The 24,318-nt window shown below is 39.4% G+C and overlaps 1 protein-coding gene across 8 annotated transcripts in view; it reads left to right on the forward strand.

Annotated features, from left to right (window-relative positions):
- Positions 1-24,318, forward strand: part of Tmem131 (Transmembrane protein 131) — a 280,417-nt gene that overhangs the window by 248,978 nt on the left and 7,121 nt on the right. For all 8 annotated transcript variants that reach the window (XM_045761559.2, XM_045761557.2, XM_045761556.2 and 5 more), the window contains 10 exons: positions 994-1,164; positions 2,506-2,730; positions 4,691-4,882; positions 5,072-5,300; positions 7,204-7,373; positions 7,672-7,856; positions 13,049-13,292; positions 14,056-14,260; positions 17,703-18,937; positions 22,149-22,481. In XM_045761559.2, the coding sequence (XP_045617515.2) occupies positions 994-1,164; positions 2,506-2,730; positions 4,691-4,882; positions 5,072-5,300; positions 7,204-7,373; positions 7,672-7,856; positions 13,049-13,292; positions 14,056-14,260; positions 17,703-18,937; positions 22,149-22,481 (3,189 nt within the window). The remainder of the gene's footprint in view (positions 1-993; positions 1,165-2,505; positions 2,731-4,690; positions 4,883-5,071; positions 5,301-7,203; positions 7,374-7,671; positions 7,857-13,048; positions 13,293-14,055; positions 14,261-17,702; positions 18,938-22,148; positions 22,482-24,318) is intronic.

A 24,318-nucleotide genomic window follows, 5' to 3' on the forward strand; every position in this document is an offset into this window, starting at 1 on the left:
GCTCTGAGCCGTTCATGTCCTGGGGGGTGTCCAGTGTTCTTACCGACAGTTTGTCCTGTTTCCATCCCGTCTCCATGGAGTAGACCAAAAATGCCACCTCCTTCCTTTGGGTCTGCAAGATGCTTGGTCGCCAGGATGTGGACCTCTTTGTATTGACTTGGTTCCAGCATCTTTCTCTTTGTGGTGGTGTTTCCCCCGATAATGAGGCCCTCACATTTAATGCCTTTCAGCTGCACTGATCATGGTAGGGGTTTCGGTGCCTCCCTTTTTTTTTTTTTTTTTTTTTTTTTTTTTTTTTTTTTTTTTTTTTTTTTTTTTTTTTTCCCCGGTTCAGCTATTGCTCAAGGTCCAGGTGCAGTTGGAGTCCTTTGAAGGGATTGTGATCCTTCTGGCTCCTTTGTGGCTGGCCCAACCTTGGTTTCTGGTGCTGCTTGCTCCATGTCCAAATCTGGACATTTTTCTGTGGGGAGCCCCTACGGCGCCCTCCTCTGGCTCCGGTTCTTAGTATTTCACCCTATTGGGCTGTTTCCTTGTTGCTGCTGGCCCCTTCTTTTATGGGTGGGATTGGGTCAGTTGCCCTCTGGATCCTTGCATCTTTGGAGTTTGTTGGTGTAGCTGGGGGTGCTTCACCTGTTCTCGGGTGGCAGTTTCTGCCACACCCTTTGCATCACCAGGTCTTTCTGGTGTTTTCTGGGGTTTTCCTTTTTGGCATGTCCACAGTGTTAATTTGATTGCCAGCCTGCGGTCTTTCCGCGTGCTTGTGGAGGTTCGGAGGTTGGCCATTCTTTGCTGTCCTCGGTCTGTCTTCCATGGACAGCGTTAAAGATCTGTTAGACATGTCTAGCAATGACTGTGTGTTGCTTCTATTGTATAAATACCAAAGAAATTGGATTAATTTGTTTGCAGACAATTAAAGCTAGAAACTAACAGCAGTTGAACATTTCCCTGGTAATCTTCAGGATGCATCTGAGTGTGTGTATGTGCTAATTACAGATTGGCTGGGATGGTCCGGTAGTGGTGCAGGAGGGACAAAGTGTCCATGTGGCGACGCTGCAGCTTCTCAGTGTTGGCACAGATGCTCGGCTCTCCACTGCTATCACTGTGCACACTAATATTACCACCATCAAAATTCCATTAAGAGCATATAATGGGAAACTCACAAGGGTAAGATTATTTTTAAATATATTTTATCACTTCTTTCCTAGCTATAGTATATTACTGTAGAGTATTATAGTATAGGGTAGTAAGTGGAAACCTCCCCTCTCCCATAACTGAGTGACACAAACAACTTCCCATGCTCTGCAGTAAAGAGGGAGAAAATGGGATGCTGAACCATCTTCATCTCTTCTCCATTAAAAAAAAAAGGAAGTTTCTCTCAATCCCATAAAAGTGGAAAACATGGTTATGCTGATGGTGGAATAATATTTTTTTCAGAGTTGATTCCTCAGTCACTCCCAAAGATAAGATCAGAGAGTCCAAAGGATAGGATCTTCACAGCAAAGGCAGGGGTGATGTAGTATGAAAGTCACAGAGGCAGTTTGGACATGTGGGAGGCCGAGCGGACAGCACGCTGGACTTGTGATCCTGAGCGCCGGCGAGAAACAATGGGCAGAGTTTCTTTCACCCTATGCCCCTGTTACCTAGCAGTAAATAGGTACCTGGGTGTTAGTCAGCTGTCACAGGCTGCTTCCTGGGGGTGGAGGCCTGGTCGAGGACCGGGCCGCGGGGACACTAACAAAGCCCCGAAATCATCTCAAGATAACCTCAAGAAGATGTGTCTACACGCTCATAATAATGCTAGGAAATGGTAGAACATTCAGTTCGGCATAAAGTGATCCAAATCGAGGGGGGCTCTCATTTGCTTTCTTAAGAAGTCAGACATGGCTGCCGACTAGTGCTCCTGGTAAAAACTCCAAACCACCATCAGGCAAAGCACCTTCCACTGCAACACAGAGTCCCATCCTGGCATTTACTTTCTGATGGGTCTGGGTGTTTTTTTTTTCTCTTTTTGATATGTGCAATTTGTGTAAACTTTTTCTTTTAGTCCCAATGACTGCAAGAGTGGTGGTGATCGGGGAGAATGCCATGTCAATGTTGATGGTTATGCAAGGCCTGAATGTTGGTTTTGGGTTAGACTTGATGCTTGGCAGTGAGGGTTGGATGCTGTATTAATAGTGTGAGCTGGTCGCTACTCTTCCAGTGTTCCAAGATTTCCATTTTACATTTTCTATGCATTGTTATTTGGATGATTTAAATTGTATAATTAGATATGATGTGGCTTAATTTTTTGGTTGATTGAAGATACTTAGCAAATGATTTGACTACTTGATATTTTTTATATAGCGAGGGTTTTATATAGGCTTTTATATTCAGATACAAGAAGTCATTGTTGTATCAGGTGTGTAGTGTACAAGAACAAGTCATGGTTGTGAAAGGTGTAGTGCACATGATAGTTATCACCTGAATTTATAATGTTTCTTATTTCCTCATATTTCTTCTTTTCAGTACATTCCTCCAGTTGGTGGTGACTCATGGTTAGACTTCGGGACGTTAGGCATGGGTGATCAGCGTGATATTTACTTTTATGTTATTAATGAGAATCCTGTAGAGCTTCGGTTGCGGGGCTGGGGGTCAAACTTAACACGGAGTGCGGTGGAGCTCATGGGAGTTGAAGAAGGCAACGTGACTAGTATAAAAAACCGCAACAACATGACTTACGCCTCAAAAAGTGTAAGTACTATGCTGGTGATATTTTTAAATGTAGGAAATAAGTTGGATTTTAACTGACTTTTGTTAAATTGTCTTGTGTAATATTTCCCTATTTCTGTGACTTGTTATTAACACCTTCGCTCTCCATCAATGCCCCTGAAACTGAAACGAGTATACACATTTTACTGACTTTGTGCGCTCATGGGTAACTTTTGCCGAATTTAGGCTTTGCTGTGGGGAGTCACACCGGGCTTTTTGACAATATATGCATATACACCTGTAGGAAATTCTATTGCGAACACACTGATACCAAAATGAATGACGTAGCATGAAAATTAAGGTAAGAAACCGAAACAAGTACAGTATACACATTTAGGTGTTGCTGCACGCTTGCCCACACGCTTGAGCGCACCGCCAGGAGCAGTTCGTGAATACAAACGCAACACACGCCCAGGGCGCGAAAGTGTTAACCTTGTAGATGTTTTGTATACTGTATATATTTTACTGACAATTTGAAATACTATTGCTGCTGCTCGTGCTGCTTTTCTTTTACTACAAAACTGAGACATGCTTCGTAGGATTGAGTATTGATTGTTTAACAAGATGTGGAAAGTTTCTCTCAAAAGTGCCATAGTTATCTCTAGCAAGATTCTCCGTTTTTATTGCTAAACTGTTGTGCTTTTTTTTTTTTTTTTTGCCAGTCATTTGCAAGGTTTTTGAACTATTAAAGTGAGAGTATGTTTTGGTCACCATCCTGTTGTCAGTGCATTCCATAATTTGCTTATTTTGGACAAAACGTGTATCAAAATTGCACAGGGGACATCTATCTGGCTGTTACATATTACACCTGTTATTTGGTACTTTATTTTTGAGGGACGAACTTTTGGAGACGCTAAATAGGGGGTATGCAATTTTTTAACACTGAAGGTCACACACACCTCCTGGTGTGTCTGGTAGCCGAGTGAACAGCGCACAGGACTCTTAAATCTGTGGCCCGGGTTCGATTCCCAGACCAGGCACAAACAAATGGGCAAAGTTTCTTTCACACTCAATGCCCCTGTTACCTAGCAGTAAATAGGTACCTGGGAGTTAAACAGCTGTTACAGAGCTGCTTCCTGGAGTGAGTGTGTGTGTGTGTGTGTGTGTGTGTGTGTGTGTGTGTGTGTGTGTGTGTAGGAAAAAAAATACTAAAAAAAAATTAGTTAGTAGTTCGTAACGGTTGAATAACAGTTGAGGTGTGGGCCGAAAGAGCAAAGCTCAATCCCAGCAATCACAACTAGGTGAATACAACTAGGTGAATTCACAACAGCCACATCTCATCTTTGTTGAGGATCCAAAATAAAAAACAAGACAGTAAGTCACTTTCACGAGCCGCCTCCCTTTTCCAGTCAGACAATTTTTGGCCTTATAAAACACAGGATTGAAATGTAATGTTCTTTGAAAGGGGACAGAATGGTATTGGAGTCTGCATTTATGGCATTGGGGTAAGTACATTATGCTTCTCACTAAATGTGCAAATGTGCAACCCTGTCTTGAATTTTGTTTAACAGCTTTCGATAAGACCCTGAAAAGGATTCCTAGATTAGTGGTGAGGACTCCATACGAGATCTGGTGTGGACAATGTTAGTGTGTTATGCCATAATGATGATGCACTACACTCCATAGACTATTTAGTTCCTAGCTCATGTGGTCAAAATGTGTTTTCACATGTCCATAATTTCAGATTATATAAATTTCCACTCATGATATGGTAATTGAAAGGTTTTATATTGTCTGGTCTTATGATGGTATGGTATATTGATGCCTCCATGAGATAACCATCAATTGAGATTAATCTGGGACAATAATGACTTGCCTAATGTTGTTGTCATTATTATTATTATTGTTATTGTTATTATTTATTATTATTATTAATTTGTTTTTGTATTAAATACAATCATTATCTTGCTTCATAATAATACTATAATTTTTCCTTTTTCAGTTATTTTTGAAGCCTAACTATTATGCGGCATTCAGAATTGGAGTCCTTACCCCTGACACAGAAGGTATATTTGTAGCGGAGTCTTTCGTCCAGACACAATTTGAGCAAATCAAGATTCCCTTTCGATTACGTACAGCTGATGGTTCACTAAGTGTGGTGCCAAACACGCTAATATTTAATAATGCTTTTCCTGTAAGTATTAAGCTTAATTGATTTTGTTTTATTATTTAACCATTTAATCAATCACAGAATAGTAAATCATACCAATAAAGTAGCATCACATTTAAGAATTTCAGATGATAAGTAACTACTTACCTTTTTATATAAGATACATTTTGTTATTGGGTACTAATTTTCGGTACTAATTGCTCTCCTTTTCAGGGAAAAATATCTCATCAAAATTTACATATCCTATCCACATTCGGCCATCCAATGACGGTAAAAGAAGTTAAGCCCCTACCAGCGGACACGAGGTTTTCGTACGAACCTAGTCACAGTGCTCCAGCAACCCTCCAACCAGGCCATAAAAGTCACATTGGAAGGCTGGTGTTTGATCCCAAAGTTGACTGTGGTACCGAGTGCTACACCGGCTTTCCACTGACTGGCAAAGGTAAGATAATCTTGTCCCACTGACAGGCAAATGTGAGGTGACCTTCCACTCACTGGCAAAGTAATATATCTTGCTCTGATATTAGTGAACTCTTATTAGAAAATTAGGAATTTTAATGCATAATTTGATTACTTTTGTGTATAACATTAATGCATTGTTATAGTAAATTATGAACACTTGGTTTGAAAACTATTTCCCACTATACTTTCCCCATTGATTTTTTATCCTTGGGCTTAAAAATGGCAGAAACTCAGTCCTAATTCTGATCGTTGTTCCATCAAGTCAGAATTGCTATATCACGTAACAACCCTCTTTATGAACAAATCGACAGGAGCCATGATGAGGGTTTAAACCAATGTGCTGAATGTTCCCAGACATGCTCTAGTCAATTGTATCGTGACATGGTCAAAAGAATTGCAACCTGGAGTGTTACAGCACCCACGAGGGTCCCAAGGCTTCCACTGAAGCCTAACCGGGGTTTCACACAATTCACCCATGCACTCGAGCTCTGTCAACCAGTAGTACTACCTCTGATGCTCCTACTTCAATACACAGCGAAACAGAGAAAGCATAGGAAAGGGCATGGGCATGCCCTGTTCTTGGGTCAGCTGTTAAGTTTGTCTGTTTCTTGTAGACTTGTTTCAGGTCCCTGGTGTATCCTCTTATCCAGTTGGATCCCAGAATCCTGGACTTTTGCTCCTGTTTTCATGTTTTTTGTATTTGTGGCTTTATGATAATTGAGCACTGGATTAATGGGTGCTGGCCCTGGGATGTGTATTAGGCTCTACCTACCCAATAATGACAATAGTAAGACAATTTAAAAAAGAATTGTATGTAGCTAAAAGTTAGAAAGTTGTATATTTTGATTCAATGTTAGCATTAATCTTCTGTGTTTTAAATAGTTTTAAACCATTCTTCGATTGGAAAGCAGAAAATAACGTCATGTACAGTATAATAGTGACAAATTCCAGGTACTTAAGTATGGTAAAATGAGGAACTTTGACGAAATACAATGTACAAGACACAATCAGACTTAGTCATAAAAGAAAACATGTGAAAGATCTGAGAATTATGAGGTCTGACAACCTGATATTTACTGAACATAGCCGAGTAAATATAGTTTCGGCCAGGAAAATGATAAGGTGGATTATGAGAACGTTCAAATCCAGAGATACCACTGCAATGTTAACAATGTTTTAATTACTGGTGCTCTCCCGTCTTGAGTACAGCTTAGTACTCGCCTCCCCTTTCAGAACAAAAGTGAAATTTCTGAAATAAAGGGAATCATAAACATATATGGCATAAATACACACATTAAAGCACCTAAATTATTTGGAATGTCTCAAAGCTTTCAAAATATACTCTCTGGAAAGGAGATGAGAGAGATATCAAATAATATGTGCACGAAAGATAGTGGAAGGGCAGGTCCCAAATTTGCACAGTAGAATAACAACATACTGGGGTGAAAGGTAAAGAATTAAATGCAGAATAGAACCAGAAAGGAGTAGAGGTGCCATAGACACACTCTATGAACACTGTATAAACATCAGAGGCTCAAAGCTATTCAGTACTCTCCCAGCAAGCATAAGAAATATTGCTGGAATGAAGGTAGTCCTCTTAGATGCAATTAGGTCTGTTGGATAAAGTTATCACAAGTCAGGGCTGGCCCCAGGCTGGGCTTGGAGTAGATCTCCTGAAACCCTCTACAGGTAAACTCCAGTTGTTAGGCCCTTTTAACATCTAAATAGACAGTATGTATGGTGGCAGAGTGGAAGGTTTATAGGTGGCTTCATATAAATATAAAAATATATGTAGTTTAGAGAAAATTACAAAATACTGATTTGAAGACCATGATATCTACATACATTTGAATTTCCTAACATTTTTTGTTTATATTTTACAGCTGGCCAACAATGGGTCAACACACTATCCCTGACGTCACATGTAGCAGACACTGACACTAGCCTTTATTCAACGTTACGTAGTCGATATCTCAATCTCTCGGCTGCAATCTTCAATACTTCAATAGTGCTCCATACATCGGAGGTTCATGGCTTCCACTTCACTGCACAGGTTAGAATCACAGCATAAAAATTCTTGCTTGTTAAAATCTTTCACATTTCTCTTTTTCTTAAAACTTCCCTTCTTCAAAATTGTGGTTTGCTAAAACCAACCACTTGTTGGTTTTAAATGTACATTTGAATTTAATTTGTGAGCAAAAATGAATAACAAATTCAGTAGGGAGTAAGCTGTAGGGCTTCTGCCAAGAAAATAAAGTAAAAAATATTTCTAAATTAAGAAATGTCATGTACAACATTAAAACAATGAACAATTTCCATTGGCTCATATTCTTACATTTATTTTGTGATAGGCTGCATTGAAGTGGCCTGTTTTGTGTTCACCTCAACACTTGACATTCCCCTTAACTCAAGTGTTGAACACAAGCATACACGACGTGTTTGTGGAGAACCCAGCCAGTGTGCCGGTGGTGGCCCAGATACTGCTGCTGCATCACTATCCGGCAACGCAGCAGCTCCTCTCCATCATACATCATCAGTGAGTAATAGTCATATCATCACTTGCTAGGGAGGTTTTCAGCAATATTACACATTGGTAATTTTTCAACTCTGAATTATTATAGATACTGTAGTATAATTATTCCACCGCTGTGTTTTATTCAGTAGTAGCAAGTTTCAGTAAATGTTGCAAAGTGATGGTCTTGTATACACACCACAGTACTGCAACTGGTACAAAAGCTGAAGTAGACTGTCCACTTATCTTTCCCTAAACTCGTCCTAGTTCCCCCACTCTGCACCTGAAATTCGTCATTTGTCTTTCCTCTCCCTTTCCATCTTTCCCAGACCTGTGGGCAACCAAGTCTGAAGGTCATGTATGCTTATACAGGGTGATCTAGGCTGTTCACTGACTTTGGTGAGCTCATTCAGCCCTAAAGATGTCTTGATTCCTTTAGGTTTGGGAAATGCAAAATGTAAATTTTTAGTTGTTAAGAGTACACAGTATAAGATTGGTGTTTAAGTTCATTAACTAAGCACTCAATAATCCAAAATGGGAATTGGATATAAAATATTTGAATATTTAACAATATTTTGAGTCATTGGCTGAACACCAAGTATTTCCTCTGGTATTGGTAACTTCGCCTATGGGCTCTGTTTTCTGATTACTGTAATTATTAAAATTGTTGAAACTTTCTTTGTATGAGATGAGGAAATAGTGACCCCTCTCTCACACACCTCAGTGGTGCAAACAGCCCTAACATATATGCATCCCAAAACAGCTTCCAACCTAAGGCCTGCATGAATCTCTTATCCTGACCCCTTCCCAGTGCTATATAGTCGTAATGGCTTGGCGCTTTCCCTTGATAATTCCTTCCTAATTCCTGCATGAATCTCAAGCCAAAAGGCAGGCAAGTATGGTTGTGAGCAATGTGAAAGGAATATCCATAATTGTGGTAAACCTTATAAATGATAGTTCAGTGTTCTTGGGTTCTATAAAACAGTTATAAACATGCATAAAGAGTGGAGTGAAAACGTAAAGAGCTGAAATGAAAGAGTAATAAGTATGTGTTCTTGTCAGTGAATGGAAAGTGGTGTGGTGCAGTGAGTATCTTCTTGTGACAGGATTTCAAGGTACCCATAAAGAATGAATTTCAATTTGCAGAGTGGATTAAGTGGATTATGTAATTTCAAATGTGTTGTGTTACAAGTCATAATGAAATAGGTGTTTTCTAGAATTAAAAGTGGAGAGTAAAGTTAGTGTGATACCAGAGAATTTTATTCTCCTCGAAACATCACCTGTCTGTAAGATTGTATGCCCCAGTGACCTGGAGGGTAGTTGAGTGTGACTTGTATTGCCCCCTTTCTCCAAATGATAGAAGACAGATTAAAAGTGTTTCATTCACGAGGTATTAGCCCTCTCATTCTGCTCCCCAGGTTTGATTCTTCCTGTTGGGAAGTTGAGCTGAAATATGTAACCTTAATATAATATCCATACATCCTTGAGTTATGTAGTTCTTATGACCCTTATCTTGAGATCTTATCTTGAGATGATTTCGGGGCTTTAGTGTCCCCGCGGCCCGGTCCTCGACCAGGCCTCCACCCCCAGGAAGCAGCCCGTGACAGCTGACTAACACCCAGGTACCTATTTACTGCTCGGTAACAGGGGCATTCAGGGTGAAAGAAACTGGGCCCATTTGTTTCTGCCTCGTGCGGGAATCGAACCCGCGCCACAGAATTACGAGTCCTGCACGCTATCCACCAGGCTACGAGGCCCCTTTTTTGCACCCAGTTACACACCTCAGTGGTGTGCAGGCACCCAGTTACATCACAGAGTTGTTTATCAATCAGTTGGCTAAGGAGTTGTAGTGAGATATGGGTGATCTAATATAAATCTTTTGAAGTTTTGAAAGTTATTTCATAGGTGTGCCTGTTGTTCCAGGTGAAAAGAACAGGATCACAAGACCCAGTATAACACGGGCTAAGTGGCCAATAAGTACAAAGCGGATACCATAATATATTATTGAAACACGCCATCTAGTCATTAAAATTGCTGAAAAACCTCTGTCAATCCATAGACATTTTGCTAGTTTGGTGGTATTGTATGAGTGTTTGTGTGGTGGTATGGTGTAAAAATGGTCTCATTATAATGGCAATATTCTTTTCCTGTCCAAATATTCCATCCACTTCCAGGAAGTACTTCCCCATCTCATACAAGTAAGAAAGACGGTAGTGTCTTATGGGGTAAGTGCATACGCTAGAATGCCTTTTATGGTACATTTTAATGTTAAAAAAATAATTTTGTTAAAATCCAAGCAAATTTTAAACACGCCCACATGCCGTCGGGGCTCCCTCTCTCTCCCCCCCCCCCCCATTGGTGAAAATCAACTTTGCAGATGACACAAAAATCAGCATGAAAATTATCTTGGCTGAAGACATTGAAAAACTTCAAGCAGATATTAATTAATAAAGTTTTTGACTGGGCAACAGAAAATAACATGGTTTAACAGTGATAAATTCCACGTACTCAGATACTGTAAAAATGAGGACCTTAAACATAATACAGAGTACAAAACACAATCAAATGTGCCCATAGTAGGAAAACAGCATGTAAAGGATTTGGGAATAATGTCTGGCGACCTAACGTTTAGGGAGTATAACCAAGCAAATATTGCGTCAGCCAGAAAAATGATCGGATGGATTACGAGAACTTTAAAATCCAGGGATCCCATCACAATGGTTGTACTCGTCAAGTCACTTGTGTTGTCCGTCTCGAGTACTGCTCAGTACTTGCTTCCCCCTTCAGAGCAGGAGAGATTGCTGAAATAGAGGGAATACAGAGAACATATACGGCACGCGTAGACACAATAAAGCCCCTAAATTATTGGGATCGTCTCAAAACCCTCCAAATGTACTCGCTAGAAAGAAGACGAGAGAGATATCAATAATATACACATGGAAGATATTGGAGGGCCAAGTACTAAATCTACACAGTAAAATAACAACGTACTGGAGTGAACGACATGGAAGAAAATGCAGAATAGAGCCAGTGAAGAGCAGGGGTGCCATAGGCACAATCAGAGAACACTGTATAAACATCAGAGGTCCGCGGTTGTTCAACATCCTCCTAGCGAGTATAAGAAATATTGCCGGAACAATCATGGACATCTTCAAGAGGAAACTAGATTGTTTTCTCCAAGGAGTGCCGGACCAACTGGGCTGTGGTGGATGTGTGGGCCTGCGGGCTGCTTCAAGCAACAGCCTAGTGGACCAAACTCTCACAAGTCAAGTCTGGTCCTCGGGCTGAGCTTGGGGAGTAGAAGACCTCCCAGAACCCCATCAACCAGGTATCAACCAGGTGTGTTAGTGGAAAAACACTGACAGCCCCATTCAAAGGCAGAGAAATTGCTGATCTGGAGTGGGCAAATATCTTTTACTGCTAGAATCCACTCAATAAATCATCTAAATTATTGGGATGGCTTAAAAATTCTAAATCTGTAATCCCTAGAGTGCAGGTGGGAGAGATGCATAATACTTTACAATTTGAAAATACTAGGGCAGGTTTCAAATCTGCACACAGAACTTGACACCACATGAGACCAAGAGGCATGGCAGGATGTACAAAATAGCCCCACTGAAAAGCAGAGGTGCAATAGGTATGCTGAGAGAGAACTCGTATCAACATTTAAGGCCCCAAGACTTTTCAACACACTCCCTCTACACATAAGGAAAATGACTTGCTGACCTCTCACAGTTTTCAGAAGAGAACTTGATAATCACCTTCAAAGCTTACCTGATCAACCAGCTGTGACTCATATGTCAGACTGCAAGCAGCCGTTTCGAACAGCCTGATTGACCAAACCACCAACCAGAAGGCCTGGTCAGAAACCGGGCCACGGGGACAGTGATCCTCTGAATCATCGAAAGGTAAAGGAAGGTAAGACCAAATTTGGAATGTGCAGAAGTTGTATGGTGCCCATAATTCAAGAAGCTCATCAATAAATTGGAAAAGGTGAAAAGACATCCAAGTAAATGACTTCCAGAACTTAAAAATCTAGAGCTTTGAGAAGAGGTTAATGTATTAAATATGCCGAAGATAGAAGAAAAGAGGTGATATGATCACTACATACAAAATAGTAACAGGAATTAATAAAATTAATAAAGAACTTTTGAAGCCTGCATCTTCAAGAACATGAGGTCATAGACTCGAGCTTAGGAAACAGAGCTGCCAAAACAAGTTTGAAAGTTTTTTTGTAGAGTAGGTAAATGGTTGGAATAAGTTAAGAAAGAATGTGGTGGATGTCAAAACCATCAGTAGTTTCAAATTGTCATATGACAGTACTGGGAAGATGAGACCACGAGTGTAGCTTTTAGAGTACTGGGAGGATGATGAGACCATGAGTGTAGCTTTTAGAGTACTGGGAAGATGATGAGACCATGAGTGTAGCTTTCAGAGTACTGGGAAGATGATGAGACCATGAATGTAGCTTTCAGAGTACTGGGAGGATGATGAGACCATGAGTGTAGTTTTCAGAGTACTGGGAGAATGATGAGACCAAGAATGTAGCTTTCAGAGTATTGGGAGGACGATGAAATCATGAGTGTAGCTTTCAGAGTACTGGGAGAATGATGAGACCAAGAATGTAGCTTTCAGAGTATTGGGAGGATGATGAGACCATGCGTGTAGCTTTCATTCTGCAACTACACTTGGGTAATTGTAGCTTTTGTGAGACTGAAATTGGAGTATGAAACAGTTGGTTGATGTCCATGTCTTAAAAAAACAAAAATGTGCAGACTCTTCCTACCAAATGGCCTCCAGTCCTGAAAACAAGAACTACAGTAAGAGACTAGAGGCATTAAACATGCTAAAACTAGTAGATACTGTAGAAGGCATTATAATCACCACATGTAAGAATTGTGACAGATTGACAATGGTAACAGAACAATTTTTAAAACCATAAAAAACAAGAGGCTTAAAAAAAATAGTGCATTGAATTTAATGAAACTTCTCTTTAATTTAATAGTTAACTTAAGAGCAATTTGTTTTTCTAAAATGTATACAGGTATGTAAAAATTATTATTGATTGATATATGGTTTTGTTAAGAGCAAAACGTTGATTAAAAATGTTTTAAAGATTTATTCAAAGAATCATGGTGATAAAAAGCATTTTTATTTGTTCACTTTTAATAAAATGATAGCAAAGTAGCTGAAGTACATGTGCCTCCCTTCAACAGATTGCCCAATGGCCACACACTACTGAACGAGGAAGGAGGCGGAGGAGGCAATCCAAATGATGTATTCACCCTATTAGATGCTGATAGCATGGGTTGTGGAGGCACAAGAGGGGGGGGAACTATGCCACCACCTGTGCCAGAGATAACAAGCGGTCTGGCTCAGCATCGGAGAACGTTGGAGGAACAGTTTAAGACCAGAGTTGCAAAAGACAGTATTGCTATAATTCTCGAACCTGGAGTGAAGGTAAGATTTGTTAAGCTTCAAAAATCTGTTGTAAGCAGAACTAATGTAGATCCTGGATGCAACTTGGGAGAGAGAAAGTAAGTCATACAGGCACAACAACTAAATAAAATAACAGTGAGGAAATGGCAGCCTTGTAAATCATTGCGAGGAAGTTAGAAGAATGTTGTTAATCATCTCATTGTGTTGAAGTGTACGTTTAGCCAAATTAAGCAAATATAAAAGATTAGGAAAGGCAACCCCCCATTTCTCCCACAGTGTCTCATGCTGATAGAGTAATTGGGGCCATTTTCATACCCTACCCAATGCAGGCTAGTGGATTAGACTTGTATTTCATGGGTTTTCTCTGATTTCATGTATGACTAACATCCTGTGATATGGAGATACTAGATGAACTCATAGCTGGTTCTTGATTTATACTCTGTAATCCCTCATACAGGACAGGATAACAGCACACACACCTCATGCATAATAGGCAAACTGCTATATAAATATAGAAGAAATTATTGATTGCCATTGCTAATCTTATGATTAATAGTATGATACTTTTGTGGCCGTTTAATTGAGAATTAATTAAATAGAGATATGGATAATAGCAATGAAGATTTGTAATGGAGTAAGCAACATTTGTGGAGGTCCAATGAACTTTGCTCTTTAGACTTTGATGGAATTTTTTGTGTGGTATTTATGGCATATTAATTATATTTAGTATTAAAATAACCTAATATATTAATGTAAGTACTGTAATAAAAAAAATGCTTTTCAGGTTAAAGTTCGGCTTTCCTTTACACCGCCTGATGAAAAGATACATTCGACGGTATTACTGGTACGGAATAACCTGACAGTAATAGATGCCATGCTGGTGCAGGGTCGAGGAGGGAGAGGATTTTTAAAATTTGGCAATCGCAAGCCCGGATCAGCTATGCCTCTTGCCTTCAACATTGGGGCCAAACACTTAAAAGACTGTGATAGTAAGTTTTTGTCATTTGATAACCACCCTATCTATCTATCTATCTATCTATCTATCTATCTATATATAAATAAAATATAAAAAAAACTTCTGATATCAACTTCTATATTAAATTACTTGAAATTCAGCTGAAAAGGTAAGGTTCATACTAAAATACAGGTAGTTACATAGCTCCAAAACTATTTTTGCTTCCTTTGCTACCAAAACTTGCTGTTGACCCAGTCAAGCTTGAGGTTCTTGTAAAGTTGGGCCTTTGCCTTTTGACACTTTGGAGTTTGGTTTCTGGTCCTGAAGATTTGTGGCTCATGATGGGCATGTTTTATTATGACCCATCCCAGTATGAGCTGGTCTTCTTTCCTGCAGGTGCATTTTCTGTACCCCAGTCCATGGCCTGGATTCACCCCCCCCCTCCTCCTCCCCTCTTTACAGGTTTCCAGTGTCTTTTCTGGATAAAGTGTGATGGGACTTGGTTCAGTACTTACTACAAATCATCAACATTTATCTGAACTGACTCTAGACTTTAAGTGAAGGGTCCTCTTCGGCTGTTGACTGTGGTTTCTGGCTTTATCCTGACTGACAGTAGACTCCTTTTTTTCCTTGGATTCGTGGCATCTTTTTTGTCCTATTTAGGAACTTGAGTGGAAGGAAGCTGCCCATGTGTTTTAAGTCTTTCTTGTGGGTTCTTCTTTCATGTTAGTCATGAAAGAAGTCATGAACTATGCCTTGTTAGCTCCTTTCTTAATGTGATGGCATGGCAGCTCCATATCCAGGTGCCCAAGTGTCTTCAGCACTGATTGCAGTTTGATGAAAGGCTTGCACCCAATTGTTGGATATTATGGGCTCCTGTGTGATGCACGAGATCTTCTGTGAGCAGTTAAAGAGTTGATCCTGGATTCATCATCTTTGTTTTCTGCTGTTACAGCCACACACACACACTCTTCTGATCACTATCCTATTCTCTTCTCTCCTCGGCAGGGAAGGTTTCACAGATTTAGCATGTGCATACTTTCAACTGCTCTGCCAGGTGTTTCAGCTGAGGTCCCAAATATGGTTTCTACGACCTTGTTGTTGATTCACCTCTGTCTATGGCTGATGACAGGAAGGTCTCTGCTTTCTTTTTGGGAACCTCTTGCACATTTTTGGCAGCCTGTTCTTTGCCTGCATAGTGTTTGGCTGGTTGAAGATGCTTTATTGTTTTTACAAGTTTGCATCCTTTTATCACTGCTGGGGCTGTGTAGAGCATGTCTGTTTTGACCAAGGTGGAGTCAGCATTGTCACTTTAATTTTCAGATTTTTTTGGTACTGGGTACGATGACGCCCACCCTGTCCCATTGCTCGAGCTGTTCTCTATTGTGTCAGCCCTCGCCTTGGGGATCATTTCTAGATCGGCTGTTTCTGGCTGACTATAGAGAACTGGTAAAGTTGCTTCTATAGTGGTGCTTTAAATTATTTTATATGCTTTGATTTATGTTTTGGATCACTGAAATTGCATTGGGTCAAAAATATGCCAATAATATTGTCATTATCTGAAAACAGTCCAACTTTGTTTTCTTGGAGGCCAACACTTATATAACATTGACCTCAGGCACAAAGTTTTTATTAATCCATTCAGCAAATATTACTCTAAACATCCATGCATTTTATTGGGTCTTATGAACAATTGGAAGGCTTAGAACTTTCAAAGTCACTTTGAAAGAACTTGGGATTTTGCTAACCCCAGTCACAAGCTGTGTGTGCTTGCCAGCTTCCTTCACACAGCACAGTACAGTTATCCCTTTTTTATTCTGCATTTAACCACCAGTTTCACTTCAGAGCCTAAGTGCCTGTTTTAACACACACTAGTACAAACATGTCTATATATATTATCAATTTGCTCATACGATAACTTATCACACATGCTCTAGGAATTTACACAAATGATCTTGTGCACTAGTAAAATCGGCTAGCTAATTTTTTTCCCATGCAGCCTAATGTACCAAATACCATGGCGGTTCTTGATATTTTGGAGCTTGTCTATTTTGTGTGCTTATTAATGTTTATTAAGTTGTAAAATTCCCAAATTTGTTCATGTGCAGCTAGTCTGCCTTGGATTTTTTGTCTCCCAAGTTTCTGCCTGTATTATTCCCATAATATATTATCTACATTGCATCTTAATTTTACTCACTGACTTTCTTCTATGTATTGCTTTATCACTTTCACCTTGAAAAAATTTGTCAAAGATGATTGTTTTAACCTTAACCCATGTACTGCTCACCTGTTTATATCTAACCCCCAAGGTACGCAAGAAAAAAAGAAATTACATTTTTTTTTTCCAAATCTTGTCAAGTGCCAAAAATATTCGACAAAAGTAAACAAATTTGAAAAATATCTAGGAAAAATCTCCTCACTTCTAGCAACACCAGGGTGTACTTCTTTTACTTCTATCTGTTATATTAATGAAATTACAGTATGGGTAATAAAGGCCCCCACCCTGGATCAAAAATGACAGTGGAGCATCATATCTCCCAGTAGCAATGCGTTATTTTCTTCCAAATATTGTGATTTTTTTTTTTTAATTATTTTTCTGTATATTAAAAAATTATTATTAGTATTTGGCATCTCGGCCAGTGAAGAGTGTCGGCTAGCTTCCATCCATTTCTCAGGTTGTCCGCAGAGCCATTAAAGCTAGCCAGCCTGCAGTCTACCATTGTGCTCGTGATGTTCACAAGTATGCTGCCTTGTTGGAAATTTTTGGTAGTATGTGTTGGGCAGATGTTAGGGCACGGGGATTCTAGGCGTCTAACAGGGTTTGGCCACTCGGTATCTTGTGAACGTGCCAGGTCCTCTGCAGTCTTTTTGCTTTGGAGCGTCTGTTGCAGCCTTCAGTCTCAATTTCGACTTGATGCCTGTGGTGCTCTTGCTTCCTTGGCAAGTTTCCCTTCTTGTCCTTCTCTTTGGGTAGTTAGCTTCAGGGAGCTGACGGGGCTCCTCTCAGAAAACCAACGTTGAATGTAATGAAACACCAGTTTCTGGGCGAGCCCCGGAGGCTCCCTGACACCAGACTGGAACCAGTCTGCTAATGAGCACACTGGACAATAGGCAGTGTGAGAGATTCTGGCATGGGGTCAGTGGACCCTAGAGTAAAGTGTTAATGTGAGTGCTCATTTGGGCATCACTTTTGATGCCAAGCAAAGATTAAGAATGGATTTGATTTTGTGTGGATTGACCTCTGACAATAATTTCTGGGCTAAATTGATAAATTTTTTCCAGTGACTTTTTCCTCTGACTCCTTCAGCACATTGACCCTGCAGGAATGCTTGAAAATTCCCTGTGGCACCATGCTGTGTCACCTTGCCTCATTACACATCCTTTGACCTCAAACACTGGGATCTTGCACGAGGCAGTATACAAAATCTCAGAGAAAATATTTTATTATTAATTTGTATTTTCCTTTCTTTTCTCAGATGGCAGAAGCTCGAAATATTATCAACCCAACTTTACAGTGAAGCGTTCATTTATGGCGCGCAACACTGGGGAGCTTCCAGTACAGGTGTGGGGCTTCAACATCAATGATTTACCATGTGAAGGGTATGGGTTCAAGGTTCTTAACTGTGAGGGGTTTCAACTTGCCCCAAATGGAAGTCACAAAGTTGATATAGCATTCACTCCAGACTTCACGCTCTCCAAAATACAACAACGGCTAGTCATTCACACCAGTTTAGGGTTGATAGGAGGACTGGATGAAGGCATGGTTTGGGTTACTAAAGATGAACCAGGTAGAGTTGAATACTCTCTAGTTGCAACAGTACCCACACACCTGTTGGCAGAATGTGGAGCTGCAGTGCCAAGACCAACGTGGGAACCACTTCTTTATTATGCCATATTACCCCTAATGGTGGCCATGTTAATTGGGGCAGTTATTCTCTCCGCCCTAGAAGCTGACCATATTCTTAAGACGACAATAATAGCTATGACCACCTCTTTGCCTGCTAATGGGCACACACCAGGCTTTGACAAAAGTAAAGTGTTTGATCTAAGAACCCTTAGCCATGCAGATTCTAAAAACATGATGTCCGTTAAAAATGGCTTTGCCAATGGCCACACACACATGGAAAGCATTAAAAGTAATAGTCCACTTAATTCAAATATAAGCAGCAAGAAAATGTCAGTGGTGTCACCCCTTGGTGATATAATGACAAATGGTCGCAAGCCATGCTCAGGATCTAGTAGTAAAAAAGTAAGCAACAATCAGATCACAAATTCTAGTACAAAATCAAAGTATCTAAAACAGTCTGATTCTAAGTCATGTCAGTCTGTTGGAGATACTTTCTCTGGTATCTCTGATAATTCTGCCACAACAGTTCAAAGTAAAAGTAGTAAATGTAAAGGAAATAATTCCAAAGGAAATAATAGAAATGTCGAGTCTATGTCTTGGACAAGATTTTTTCAGAGAGCCGTGGGCAAGAAAGAAGAAAGCAACACAGAAACTAGTGATTCTTCAGTTGGCAAAAAATCTTCGAATGCTTCTAATAGAGAAGATTCTTCAATACAAAAGCAGTCTGTAGGAACAGAAACTGATTTACACATTGTTGAAACATATCCCAAGTTAAGACGGCGCATGAAGCAAAGCAATGAGGAAGAAACGTCTTCGACGACAACGGAAAGTTCGAATACAGACGACTTGTCCATTAGTGAACGGGTAAGTAAATATTACTGCTCTTACAGTCGCTAATGTATTTTTATTAGCTTTTAATTACAAGGATTTACAATTATTAGCAGTATTTTTTTATACTGACATTTGATGTACATTTAACTTTAAGCCCCTATTGCTCCATGAATAACTTTAGCTTAGAAAAGTGGTTCTAATTTGCTATGAATGGCTAAAGCTATCATGCTTTTTAATTTGGCTTCCTGATATATCTTTGGGCTGGTTTGGGCTTATATCATTGGGCTACACTAATTGTCCTCGTAAATCTAGATGTTTTTGCCGTGAAGTTAAACAGCCAATCGCACGAGGTTTAAATTGAGAGAATGTCGGCCAAACAATTTCACCAGTAGGTGCTGGTAGCTGGCAGCAGGAATGTTAAAATACAGTACAGTACTATATTGTCAAACTTTTATCTACACTAGTTTGGAAAATGCAAATTTGAAGACGCTGGATTTTAATACCTGAGTTTTGGGTGTACAGTGGCAATTTTTGTTGTGCACGAATTGTTTGGGTGTGAATTTTTTAAGCGGTGCGAGGGCTGGCTCAAAAGACAAGAGCTATCTTACGTTTCTGAACTGTTATTTTGATGCACTGTGAATTTCATCACTGTTCTATACTCACCTTCTGCCTCGCATCCCAATTGTGTAGAGGTTGTTCTTTCCTTGACTCTTAACAAATATTGGCTGTTTTATGCATTTTTTTAATTATGCTTCATTATGCTTCCTCCCAATCCATAACATAATTGAAAATATGAAATGTAAGCATACAACATTAATATTTTGCCTGGCTACCCATTGCTTTATTGCTGTGTCAAAATACATCAAATAGAGTAACCTCATTTATCTTTGCCAACGTACAGGAACTAAAAACGAATGTAGAAAACTAAATACTGTTCATAAATGGCCTCCTCAAAGGCAAATCCAGTATTTTGAGCCTTCACAGAAACTCCCAGAAGGAAATTAATGGACAGTGAGATTTGGGTACCGGAGTATAGATGTATACTATATCACTATATAGATGTGATAGGGTAAATAGGTCACATGGAGGAGTAGGTTTGTATATTAGAAAGGATCTTGTATGCTCAGAGCTCCTAAGCTCTACAAATGAAGTGGTAGAGGTACTGGGAGTAAAAATACAGAAAATAAACTTGGTTATTATTCTACTATACAAATTGCTAGATGTAATGGTTGAGGAATTCACAGACCAGATAAATAAAACAGCCTCGATAATCAAGGAAACCCAAATGCCAGATATTATTTTCTTGGGAGACTTCAACCTGCTCAGTCTAAGACGAAGAATAACAAACAATAATATACCAGGAAATCTATCTGGAAATAACCAACTGCATGTCGGAGAACTACTTACATTCTGTGACAAAATTTTTGCTGAATCAGCAGATAAGAGCTAGGGCTGAAAATATTTTATATCTGATCTTCACAAACATTGAAGAAATAATCGGGGACATTACTACAGTATCTCAAATACCACATACTTAGATCACAAGCTCATTGAAGTGCAAACTAACATCAGTACTTGAAGTAGATCTAAAAAAGATCAAGCGAGAGGGCTTATTCAATAAATTCAATTTTAATAATACAAGGGATAGACTGGGAAAAAAATAAATATGGAACTAACAAACATTCAATGGAAAACTGTTCTAAGTGATGAAAATCCCAAGCAAGAAATAGAACAACTGACTACCGAAGCATACAAGGTGTGTCTGAGACATGCTCTTTTGTGGAAGACCAGAAAGAGAACCAGCATAGAAAGAGAACACAGACGGCACTACAGAAGAAGGAAAAAGTAACAAGCTGCTTAAACAGACCTGACTATCCTTACAAAGAATGAATAATTTAAGCAGGGAGATTGAAGAAATAGAACAGAGACTGAAGTAATCTCAAATTAGATCGAAGAAATGCAATTAGAACAGAAAGCCATACAAGAGATAAAGAAAAATCCTAATTGTTTACATACAGTATTTGAAATTGAAATAAAAAAACTTGTCAGTATTGGGCCTATACTGGAGGCCTGGTGGACGACTGGGACACGGGGACACTAAGCCCTGAAATCATCTCCAGGTAATCTCAAGGTATACTTACAAGTGTAGGTTCATACACAGAGGACAGTGAAGAAATTAGTGAAATCCTAAAAAAGTATGAGGAATGTTTAGCATCCCAATAAACATGAAGTGGAAGATCTGAGACAGCTTCTTTATGCATGATATCCAAATCCCCAAAAATATAACTTGACACCATTACGAACTCTGTGGATTTTGAAAGAGAGGTTGACAACTTGCCCATGCACTCAGACCCAGGTTGAGACTCCTGGAATTCAATATTTATAAAGAAATGAAAATTGCCTGTAGCACAAGCACTGTGTAGTGTGGAGATACTTGTGCACGGGGAAGCTACCCGAATTGTTTAAATCAGCAGATACAGCTTTCCTACATACACGGGAGGGAGACTATACATACAGTACATGATAGGCTTATATTGAGGTCCCCCCCCATCCCCCCTTGGTTGAATTACTGCCCATCCCCAAGATACATCCCCACAACAGGCTGACTAACTCTGGGGTACCTGTTTAATGCTAGGTAGACAGGAGTATGAGGTGATAAGAAATGCACCCAACCATTTCTGCTTCGTCCGGGATTTGTATCCAGAATTCTTGATTGTGAGTTAAGAATGAACCCAACTGTACTACCGGGGCCCTTCGAACTCTTCATTGTTGGAGAGTCCTTTTGACACTTTTGGAGCTGCAGTCTCCTTTTTAACCATGCAGTGGTTTGTTTTGATTTGCCTATCTTTCTGGGTGCCTTCCCCTAGGTGGTGGCAGACCTTTAAATGTAAAGTGATCATAGGCTATTGCTCCCTGTGCCTCTCTGAGAGGACCAGATTCAGGCTCAAGGTCCCCGGTAGGCAAATAGAACTCCGCAACTGATGGCACTAAATAGTATGGCACTGATCAGTGCATGATAGCTTCAGGGATTCTACGGGGTTTGCCCAGAAACTAGCATTTCATTACATTCAATGCTAGGTTTTTTGTTACCATTTTGAAGGTTATTGGTTTGAATGGCTAAGGTTTCTCCAAAAATTTCTAGCATGATAAAGATAAAAATGAATGTGTTAGTTCTTGAAAATTTATACCCTTACAAATATTTACATTGAATGTATGGAATAAAACTTTTATCTATGATCCACAGGACACTCCATCAAGCAAATCATCAGACATGACCTCATCGAGTGGGAAGGTGCCCAAAAGAAGGGCAGGTAAGACTAAAAGCTCAACTAGTAAAAGTCTTAATGGCCAAGGCTCACCCACATCTCCAAACCAAAATGAAGATAATTCTGGTTTTGAAATTAGCACCAAATATAAGGGGCTGAAGAGATGTAAAGATCCAGCTGGACGTAATTTTGGCTGCGATATTTTTCAACCCAATACTCTTGAGCTGCCATACACGCTCAAACCAATTCGCAATAGAGAATCTGATCGAGACAAAGACAATCAAAAATCAACTAGAACAAATGTTATTAGAGTAAGTATTCAGTGTATTTGTTTATGCCATACAGTACGTACTGTAATTATTTTTGCTATAAATTAAAAAATTAACAATCTGAATAGACAAATGATATGAATTTTTATTTAAAAAAAAATATGCAGGAGAACACAGTACGGTGGTTGAATATTTGTTATATAAAATGAAGATTTAATGAAGACAATCGTTTCAAATCTTTGAACTTTCTCGAGTTTCTTTTTGTGATTCACAAGCTGTGGCTTCCATGCTGGTGCTACATACTCAAGTAATGGTATCATACAGGCATTGTGTATGGACTTGAAAGCCTCCTTGTTTAGATTCTTAAATTATATTCATATTTATATTTGCTATCTTCCCATATGCTGCTGATATTATCATATTCTCGTAAGCTTTTGGTGACAAGTGTTGGATTATATCTACTCCAGGGTCTTTTCTCTCTTATTAGTTCTTGTAATTGCCTGTTTCTTATGGTGCAGTTAAATACAGGTATATTAAATATGTGTGAGAAAAATTGAAAATAAATTGAGTGAAATATTCCTATAATTACCTAAGTAATTACCTAAGTGTAGTTACAGGATAAGAGCTATGCTCATGGTGTACTCGCCTAGTTATTTTTTTTTTTTTTGTGCTTGTGGGGGTTGAGCTGTGGCTCCTTGGTGCTGTAGGGGGAGGGGGGGGGAAGGATATATGTATATATCTTGAGGTGATTCCGGGGCTCAGTGACCCCAAGACTCCGCGGTCCGGTCGTCGACCAGGCCTCCCCTATACGTGACATCACAAGCATAGCTCGTGGTGTCCTGTCTCCCAAGTACTCTTTATTGTATATTGCTTTGAAACTACAGACGGTTTTGGCTTCCACCACCTTCTCGCTAAACTTGTTCCAACCGTCTATCACTTTGTTTGCAAAAGAATACTTTCTAATACTTTTTTGGCACCTTTGTTTCCTTAGCTTGAAATCAGTGTCTTGTTCGTGAAGTTGCTGGTTTCAGGAATTCCTCTTTGTCAGTTTAGTCGATTCCTATTAGTATTTTGTAAGTGGTGATCATATCATCTCTCTCTCTTCTATCTTCTAGTTTTGGCATATTTAACGCCTTTAGTCTCTCCTCGTAACTCATGTTTATCAGTTCTGGAAGCCATTTTGTATCATGCCATTGCACCTTTTCCAGTTTAAAGGTTTTCCACCTGTGCGGCACCTTACGCTTTTACTACCGAAAAAATAAGATGAGAGAAATAGAGCAGAAGCTACAGTGATCTTACCAGACTGAAAAATGTAACTTGAACAGAAAGCTTTTCAAGAAATAAAAAAAAAATCCAAAATTATTTTATCACGGAATCACTTTAATTGGTAGATATATCTCTACCGTGCAAGGGAGGTAGCAAAGCATTAGCTAAAAATCTTGATTTTTAAAAGACCAATTGCACTACATCACTCATAATTAATGTTTTTGAAAGTGATCAGGAATCAAATCTCCAGTTTTATGAACATTGTGGTTTTATGAACCACAATGAACTTCACAATCCGGGTCAACATAGGTGTAGAGCATGAAGATCCTTCCTTTCATAATTACTGAAACACTATAAAATCACAGAAGCATTAGAAGAAAAATAAAATGCAAATGTTGTATACATGGACATTGTAAAAGCATTTGATAAATGTGACCATTGAAAATGAGGTCAATAGGAATAAGAGATAAGTAGGGCAGTGGATATTCAATTGCCTGTCAAACACAACGTAATGACCTGTGCCCTGGGGTACAAAGCTTTTGTATGTGCTTGGACTTTATTTTGTTTGATTATCAATCAAAGTTAGTCAAACAAACTAAAATCCAAGCACATG

The sequence above is a fragment of the Procambarus clarkii genome, chromosome 45 (assembly GCF_040958095.1).
Source record: "Procambarus clarkii isolate CNS0578487 chromosome 45, FALCON_Pclarkii_2.0, whole genome shotgun sequence".
NCBI classification, from domain to species: Eukaryota; Metazoa; Arthropoda; class Malacostraca; order Decapoda; family Cambaridae; genus Procambarus; species Procambarus clarkii.